Source organism: Monodon monoceros, unplaced genomic scaffold, assembly GCF_005190385.1.
Source record: "Monodon monoceros isolate NGI ecotype Baffin Bay Population unplaced genomic scaffold, NGI_Narwhal_1 Super_Scaffold_15, whole genome shotgun sequence".
In the NCBI taxonomy this organism is placed as follows: Eukaryota; Metazoa; Chordata; class Mammalia; order Artiodactyla; family Monodontidae; genus Monodon; species Monodon monoceros.
Window position 1 is genome coordinate 80923693 of NW_021703771.1, and position 9045 is coordinate 80932737.

The 9045-nt window shown below is 43.7% G+C and overlaps 1 protein-coding gene across 3 annotated transcripts; it reads left to right on the forward strand.

Moving 5' to 3' along the window:
* The first annotated feature begins 305 nt into the window (after positions 1-305).
* MRPL18 (mitochondrial ribosomal protein L18) lies at positions 306-7689 on the forward strand. 3 transcript variants are annotated; one of them, XM_029223335.1, is made up of 4 exons: positions 306-467; positions 1343-1529; positions 6724-6955; positions 7473-7689. In XM_029223335.1, exons 1-4 carry the CDS (start codon positions 449-451, stop codon positions 7542-7544), a joined length of 510 nt encoding a protein of 169 aa, XP_029079168.1. In that variant the 5' UTR covers positions 306-448; the 3' UTR covers positions 7545-7689. The 3 variants fall into 3 exon arrangements, with proteins under 3 accessions (XP_029079168.1, XP_029079167.1, XP_029079169.1); XM_029223334.1 differs by lacking the exon at positions 306-467 and adding an exon at positions 700-827; XM_029223336.1 differs by lacking the exon at positions 306-467 and adding an exon at positions 700-827 and having other exon boundaries at positions 6724-6806.
* Positions 7690-9045: the final 1356 nt, after the last annotated feature.

Here is a 9045-nt window from a genome sequence, read left to right on the forward strand (position 1 = left end):
GTATCTCGGACCGCTGGGGGAAGGGGGCGCCGGGCCGAAGTTTTCCCTACTACGCACAAGTTGCGCGTGCGCGTTTGCACATTCTAGTGCCTTCTAGAAAAAGTGGTCGGTAGGGCGGAGTTCTGTGACGGAACGGCGGGGGGGCTAGGGCCGTGTAAGGTAGAGCCGGGGTTCTGAGCGAGTTTTAATTGGAGGTGTATAAATCGGCGTTCTTGTTTTACTTAAATGTATGAGCTAGCTAGGAGAGCACGCGACAAGTAGCAGGCTTTGTTCCCGGGCTCACGGGTATAAGCTTCATGGGTCATGTGGGAAAGCGACAACCACCCTTTCTGAAAACTGCATCTCGCGCTGCCCCGTCCTCCCAGAGCCCAGATGGCCTGTCCGTGTGTGTCTGCATGCGTGTGTGCCCAGCAATGATCGGTCTCTGCTTTGCGACCCGAGGGCCCAAATGACGCAACGAAATGCAGGTACGATGAGCTTGGCCCGACTTAACGGACCGTGAGCCAACCACCAAGCGCGTTGCTGCGACGTGGTTGGTTGAATCCGGCGCCTGCGTGCGCCCCAGCGTAAGCGCTGATTGGAAGGGCGGAGGTGACGGATTGCCCTATCCGCCACTCAGCGGCAGGGGGCTTGTTCGGGTTCGAGGCGTCATGACCTTACGTTCTCCTAAGGTCTTTCCCTAAGTTAATATGGCTGCGGTCGGCGAGCCGCTGGGGCGTCGGTGAGGAGAGGAGGCGAGGTCTCTCCGAGGTTTTGGCTACGATTCCCCTCAGCAATGGCGCTTCGGTCGGGGTTCTGGGAGTTGTTGTCGGTTTGCAGGAACCCCGGTAATTTCATCTTCCCACGTCTCTCAGATTACTCCCCAGGGTCAGCACAATGCGCACATGTAGGTCGTCTTTTGCATTCAACATATACCATCGAAAAGTAAACGAGCTGACAGCGTCGTGATGACACTAGTAGAAAATTAAGGACAAGGGTCTGTGATGACTACACCCCGTGACCGAACATACCTTTTGTCCCCCTTCCAGGGCGCGAAGACTGAGGGGGGAGAGGATGGAGACAAGTTAGATCATATTTTTGTTTTGTCCGTTTCATCATATTTTTTTGGTACGCGGGCCTCTCACTGTTGTGGCCTCTCCCATTGCGGAGCACAGGCTCCAGACGCGCAGGCTCAGCGGCCATGGCTCACAGGCCCAGCCGCTCCGCGGCATGTGGGATCTTCCCGGACCGGGGCACGAACCCGCGTCCCCTGCATCGGCAGGCGGATTCTCAACTACTGCGCCTCCTGGGAAGTCTCGTTTCGTCATTTTTTAAAGATACGTATGGTTGTTTACGTTCTTAGGGTGTCGGGTGGCAGTGCTGTCGACCAGTTCCAAGCCAGCGGTGAAGCCTGAGGCGGACCCCGAAGGAAATGAAGCTGTTGCCCCGGAGTTCACCAACCGGAACCCCCGGAATCTGGAGCTCTTAGCTGTAGCCAGAAAAGAGCGGGGCTGGGGGACAGTGTGGCCCTCCCGCGAGTTCTGGCACAGGTAATTAACTCTGCTAGGTATTGACCACAGAGCACGCATGGTGCTCTGCAAATTGTTTTCATCAGTTCATTTGAGGAACGTGCCAGGTAACTGCTGGCGACTCTCCTCTCAGGAAGCTGCCTTGCGGTGGGTCTAGGAGGGGTTAGTGGAGGGGGGCGGCAAACAGTAAATACGTAGGTGTCATGGAGGAAACTGAAAGAGGATAAAGTTAGAATGGGGAACTGGTTGACTAAGACCCCTCAGAAAATAGGAAGAAGCCAAACTAGCTGCCAAGAAGAGCGTTCCCAGCAAGGGAAACAGCTAGGGTGGGAATGAGCTTGGCGCATGTGGGGCGCTGAAAGGCCTGTGGACCTGGAGCTCAGAGGGCCGAGAGGTAGGTAGGAGACACATCATTAGCTTTGTAAATCAAGTAAGCGCTTTAGACGCTATTCTCACTACAGTGGGAAACTATGAGGGGATTTAAAATTTGAGCCCGAATGGAAGATCATTCTGGTTCCTTTGAGGAGAACAAATTTTTAAGGGGGCGGTGGTAGAGACAGGAAGAACATTAGGAGTCTGTTCTTTGTTATAAAGATGGCCAGTTACTGAATGCTTTGTCTTTGCCAGGAACTATGCTAGGTGCTTTATATGCATTTTCTCATTTAATCCTTAAAAGTACTTTTTGAAGCAGGTGCAGTAATTTCCCCCGTTTTACAGGAGCAGGGGAATTGAGGCTTAGGGAGACAGGAGGGGGTCAAAGAAAGGGGCAGGCAGTTCATTGTCGAAATAATCTGAAGCCTGAATTTTTTTTGAAATACCCAAACTATCACTTTTACTTAATATTTGGATTATTTAAATAATTGGAGATCTGTTTCCCCCTTTTTTTTCCCTATCTCTCCATTCACAGTATTATCAGTATAAAATTGGAAGTGACCTTGGAGATAATGAGTCCTACTCCTTTGTTGCACTAATGGTTTAAGACAAGGATCGGCAAACTATGGCTCCTGGGCCAAAGCTGGCTTGCAGGCTAAATATTGTTACATTTTTTTTAAAGATTTTAAAAAATGCAAAAAATATTTTGTAATGTGAAAACTGTGTAAAATTCAAAGTTCATTATCCACAAAGAAAGTTTATGTGCACCCAGCCACCACTCATTCTTACCTGGCTGTTCTGGTATTACTGTGGCTGAGTTGAGCAGTTGACCCACGTTGTTACCTGAAAACTAGGTTCACCTCTTGGTGGATGTCAAGCCAGAAGACACAAGCAAGCCAAAGATCAGGAGAAGGAAGGATTTATTACTTGCAGCAAGTAAGGAGAACCCCGGGGATCTTCCCCAAAGCAGGGTCACGCAGAACAGCAAAACTGCGGGAGCTTTAAACTAAGGGTACAAGCATACTCATGAAGGGACTTGAGCAGAGGAGAATTCAGCATAGAATTGGGGCCAGGGTCGACAGAGTCCTAGCGTTAGTTGATTGAAGTCACAGGGGTCAATATAGTCATTTCCTTCTTCCACCTGAGGATGGAGAAACTTAAAGACGGTATCAGATTGTTATATATTTCCCTTGAGGAGGAACTAGGACTCTGTTTTACCACTAGACTATTGTTTCTTGACTGCTTTTCCTTTGTTCCTGCATTCCCTTACTTCCCTTAAGATCATTAATTACTGAGACCTGTTCAAGAGCAGGCACTGTGGCCAAGCTTAGAGCACAAAATGGCTTAGGCCAAAAATGGCTTCTCTTATGTGAAGAAAGACATGCCTAGTTCTCTTTCTCCGGGGACCCACTACCCTCTCTGCTTATAATATGGCCTGCAAACCATAAAATATTTACTATCTGATCCCTTACAGAAAGAGTGTGTTGATCCCTGGATTAAGAGATTGTGATTTTTACTAGGGCTACCAGCGAAACTAGGAGTAGAACCCACATGTCTAAATCTAGTGCTTTTTATGCTATTTCACACTAAGAATCTTAGTATAATGTTTGATTTCAGTGTTTTCTTTACCATGAACTTTATTTCTAAATGTGTAATGTATACAAATGTTGTAAGATCCAAAAGGGACTATAGTTTCTGTGTATCCTCCTAGAGCTAGTCTATGCAGATAAGTATGAACTTGTATTTTTTTCATTATAAATCTTACCACATCATGTACATTGTTCTGCATTCCCCCACCCACCTCCTTCACGCCCCCCAACACGCACACACACACACACACACACACACACACACTCTCTCTCTCTCTCTTAAAAATACATCTTGGAAATATTTTGTGTTGGTTGGGAACATTGGCTCTGGAGCCAGACCCCTGGACTTAAATCCTACCTAGCTTCATTACTTACCATTCATTAGTTGTAATCTTGCTAAGTTACTTAACCTTTCTGTGTCAGTTTCTGCAGCCCAAAAAAGAAAAGAAATAAAGAAAGAAAGAATAATGGGATTAGTTTGAGACATGAGCTATACCTGTAAACAATTAGGACTCCCTGGCACAGTAAGTGTTCAGTAGATGTTAGCAACAGCAGCATCATAAATTGCTACTTTGTTCTTAATTATGTAAAATAACTGTTTGAAGTAACTGTGTAAAATACCGTAGCCTTACATTTAGGTCTTTAATCCATTTAGAGTTTATTTTTGTGTACTGTGTTAGGAAGTGTTCTAATTTCATTCTTTTACATGTAGCTGTCCAGTTTTCCCAGCACCATGTATTGAAGAGGCTGTCTTTTCTCCATTGTATATTCTTGCCTCCTTTATCAAAGATAAGGTGACCATATGTGCGTGAACACTCTGAAATAAATCACAGTAAGATTCTTTTTGACCCATCTCCTAGGGAAATGGAAATAAAAACAAAATGGGACCTAATGAAACTTAAAAGCTTTTGCACAGCAAAGGAAACCATAAACAAGAAGAAAAGACAGCCCTCAGAATGGGAGAAAATACTTGCAAACAAAGCAACTGACAAAGGATTAATCTCCAAAATGTACAAGCAGCCCATGCGACTCAATATCAAAAAAAACAAGCCAATCCAAAACTGGGCAGAAGACCTAAACAGACATTTCTCCAAAGAAGATATACAGATTGCCAACAAACACATGAAAGGATGCTCAACATCACTAATCATTAGAGAAATGCAAATCAAAACTACAATGAGGTATCACCTCACACGGATGGCCAGAATGGCCATCATCAAAAACTCTACAAACGATAAATGCTGGAGAGGGTATGGAGAAAAGGGAACCCTCTTGCACTGTTGGTGGGAATGTAAATTGATACAGCCACTATGGAGGACAGTATGGACGTTCCTTAAAAAACTAAAAATAGAACTACCATATGACCCAGCAATCCCACTACTGGGCATATACCTGAGAAAACCATAATTCAAAGAGCCATGTACCACAGTGTTCATTGCAGCACTATTTACAATACCCAGGACATGGAAGCAACCTAAGTGTCCATCAACAGATGAATGGATAAAGAAGATGTGACACATATGTATACAATGGAATATTACTCAGCCATAAAAAGAAACGAAAATGAGTTATTTGTAGTGAGGTGGATGGACCTAGAGTCTGTCATACAGAGTGAAGTAAGTCAGAAAGAGAAAAAAAATATCGTATGCTAACACATATATATGGAATCTAAAAAAAGAAGGTTCTGATGAACCTAGGGGCAGGACAGGAATAAAGACACAGACATAGAGAATGGACTTGAGGACATGGGGAGGGGGAAGGGTAAGCTGGGACGAAGTGAGAGAGTAGCATTGACATATATACACTACCAAATGTGAAATAGATAGCTAGTGGGAAGCAGCTGCATAGCACAGGGAGATCAGCTCGGTGCTTTGTGACCACCTAGAGGGGTGGGATAGGAAGGGTGGGAGGGAGATATGTATAGCTCATTCGCTTTGTTATACAGCAGAAACTAACACAACATTACAAAGCAATTATACTCCAATAAAGATTTTTAAAATAAAAATAAAATACCGTTGCATGGCTGTTTTAATTAACTGACTGCCTATTGATGATTATCTTTTATGATTTCAAACAGTGTTGAAATGAATTGTCTTGTCCATGCAATTTAGTGGTGAGATTGGGCATATTTTCATGGGTTTAAGAGTCATTAATATTTTTCTTTTCTGTGAACAGTCTGTCCATCCTCTGCCTATTAAGTTACTGGTCATTTCCTTATTGATTATAGGAGGCTTTTTACATATTATGGAAATTAGCACAATATATGATTTAAAAGTATTTTTTGTTTCATTGCTTGCCTTTTGACTTTACTGTTTTGTTTTTTTGTTTTTCTTAGCATGCAGAAAACTTTGTTAATTTTTTTTTTAAACAAAAGCCATATGATGTAGTTTGAGGTCATGTTAAATAGCTTGATACAGTTAAATAGGTTTATCTGGGCTTCCCTGGTGGCGCAGTGGTTGAGAGTCCGCCTGCCAATGCAGGGGACGTGGGTTCGTGCCCCGGTCCGGGAAGATCCCACATGCTGCGGAGCGGCTAGGCCCGTGAGCCATGGCTGCTGGGCCTGCGCGTCCGGAGCCTGTGCTCCGCAACGGGAGAGGCCACAACAGTGAGAGGCCCACGTACCACAAAAAAAAAAAAAAAAAGAAAAAAAAGAAAAAATAGGTTTATCTTACTTTGACATTACTTAAAACTTCTCCCATGTTGTCTTCTAGTACACTTATGATTTCTGTTTTTATATTTAAATCGTTAGCTAGAAAATAAAAGCATATAGTAAGGGCACTTCTCTGGGGGTCCAGTGGTTAAGACTCCACACTCCCAATGCAGGGGGCACGGGTTCGATCCCTGGTCAGGGAACTAAGATGCCACATGGCGTGGCCAAAAAATAAATAAAATATTTCCTTCCTTTAAAAAAAAAAAAACAGCATATAGTAAGTATATTTTTATCCAGTGTAGGGTCAGCAGCTTAGCTTTGCCTCTTCAAGTCCTTTTTTGAAGTAGATGCTGTGTAAATCTCAGCAGTCAGAAATACCAAATTTCTCCTGGATATTTGAGGCTAAGTAGAAATGTTTGGTTTATTGCTGATGATATTCTCATAAAAGCAAGGGAAAAACACCTTTCCCAAGTAAAAGCCAGGTTAAGTATGCTGAAGTAAATGAACCAGACGTTACATTCTTGAGAAATATTTCGGCATTTATTCACCTGAAGTCATTTATCTTTAGAATTCTTTTATGATTTTATTCTCTCACCTCATTTAGGTTGCGAGTTATAAGGAGTCAGCATCACATAGACGCGCTTGTTGAGCATCGCAATGGCCAGACTGTGGTTTCGGCATCCACTCGTGAATGGGCCATTAAAAAACACCTTTATAGCACCAGAAATGTGGTGGCTTGTGAGAGTGTAGGACGAGTGCTGGCAGAGCGGTGCTTGGAAGCAGGAATCAACTTCATGGTCTACCAACCAACTCCTTGGGAGGCAGCCTCAGACTCGGTATTTTTGTTTTCATGTACTTAGTTAAAAGGTATTGTGTTAATTCTCGACACTAGATATTTACATAATAATAGTTCCATTTATTAAGTTTTTTCCAAGTGTCAGAGCCTGAGGTGAGTATCCTGATGTGCATTACCTCACAGCAGCCTATAGCGTGTCAGGACTCATGTTCTGTAGGTCAGCTGAGGCTGGCTGGCCCAGTCCTCGTGGCACGGGGCAGGGTTCAAACCCACGTGACCGATTTCATAGCCATAATGTTGACCACTCTGCTTCCCTGTTCATATAGTAACATCTTGTCTATAGAATATTTTTAAATGCTGCTAATCCTTGACATCTCTACATCCTCTTTTTTCTTATCTGTGTCATTATTAAGGTCACTTTCTGAAAAACCAGTGTAGGCTGGGAAGTTAGCAAGGATCAAATCAGGTGTTTATTTCTCTTTCTCTTGGGAAGTGAACTGTTGTCAGCTTGTGGTGTTGACTTAATCTTTTCCTTTTTTCCTGATCTTCAAAACCAGATGAAACGACTGCAGAGTGCCATGACAGAAGGTGGTGTGGTGCTGCAGGAGCCTCGGAGAATCTATGAATGAAGCAGAAGCGTTGCTTGATACTTGTAAATGTAAAGCTGTCAGCTGTTCGTTCATCAGAAGAGAGTCTCTAGACGAACCGCCAGCTTGGACGTCCTGTACAGTAACCTAACAGTGGAATGTTATTAGTAAAGGTTGTCCTCTTCTCCCCTTGTGTGTGTTTGTTTTAAATCCAGGGCTAAATTCTTCTCCTCTCTCTGACGTGAGAGAAGTATTTGAGAAGAGCTGTTGCCAATTATAATTAACAATTTTTTTTTTTTTTGCCGTACACGGGCTTCTCACTGTTGTGGCCTCTCCCGTTGCGGAGCACAGGCTCCGGACGCACAGGCTCAGTGGCCGTGGCTCACGGGCCCAGCCGCTCCGCGGCATGTGGGATCTTCCTGGACCGGGGCACGAACCCATGTCCCCTGCATCGGCAGGCGGACTCTCGACCACTGCGCCACCAGGGAAGCCTATAATTAACTTTTGAGGAACAAATGTTTATAAGTTAAAGAATAAAGGTATATTGTGAACTCTTATTTTCTGGTTATATGACATTTTCTCTGCCTTTGAGCTCACTGTGGCATGGGTACACATAGGTTTATGCATTTGTCACCGTGGCTGGGTTGCCGCTCAGGGTGTGGAGGTGTTTTTTTAATAAGAGATGTCAATATCAGTCAATTTATTATAAACAGTCATGTGAAGATAAAAGGGGCAAATCCTAACCTCAGTTGGGCTCCTGGATCCTAACAGAACCAGGTTTGAAAGAAGAAAGGAATGCAGTGAGGAAAGGAAATGGACAGGGTTAGTGTATGCTAAGTTTGCCATCAAGTGAAAATTTGTTAGGTAGGAGATGAAGCTTGAAGTACATTCAGGTTAATTTAAAATTGAAGTGGGGTAGATGGGAATCACGGCGGCTCTCTTAAATGAGTGGCTAAATCAAAGTAAGGTGTTAACTGATTCTGGCTATTTAAGACAAATGCGAAGAGGAAGAACCAGTAAGCAGTTAAAGTGGCTTCTAGAGCATTTCCCCCCCACATTTGAAATGTGTACTCCCAATTGTATATTTATACAGAAGTGAAATAACATCGCTACTGTTCATCTAAGTATTCAGTGTATTATTATTTTAACAAGAAATACGTATGCACCAACATTTTTTAAAAGTTTGATTCACTCTGAGAGGCCTTCAGAGTGCAATGGCTTAGTAGTCCCCTTTTGATCAACAGATACCCCAGTGGACACATTTACAAATACATAGTATAGTTCTAATATTTTCTTCCCTCTTCTTAAAGATTGGAGCATCTCACTTTGAAGACCACAGTCCTAGAAGGCTGTTCAGACAAGTCTAGAATTCAGGGGAGGATGCAAAGGAGACCACGGACTGGAGTAGTGTGGCTTTGGAAATTGACAGTGACAAAAATAGGGTTCACCTGTAAGGGACGCCATAGGTGGGGATTTTTTCTAGGCGTATGATGTAGATCACCTCTGTACCAAGAACTTCAGTTTGATGGGCAATTTTTGAGGC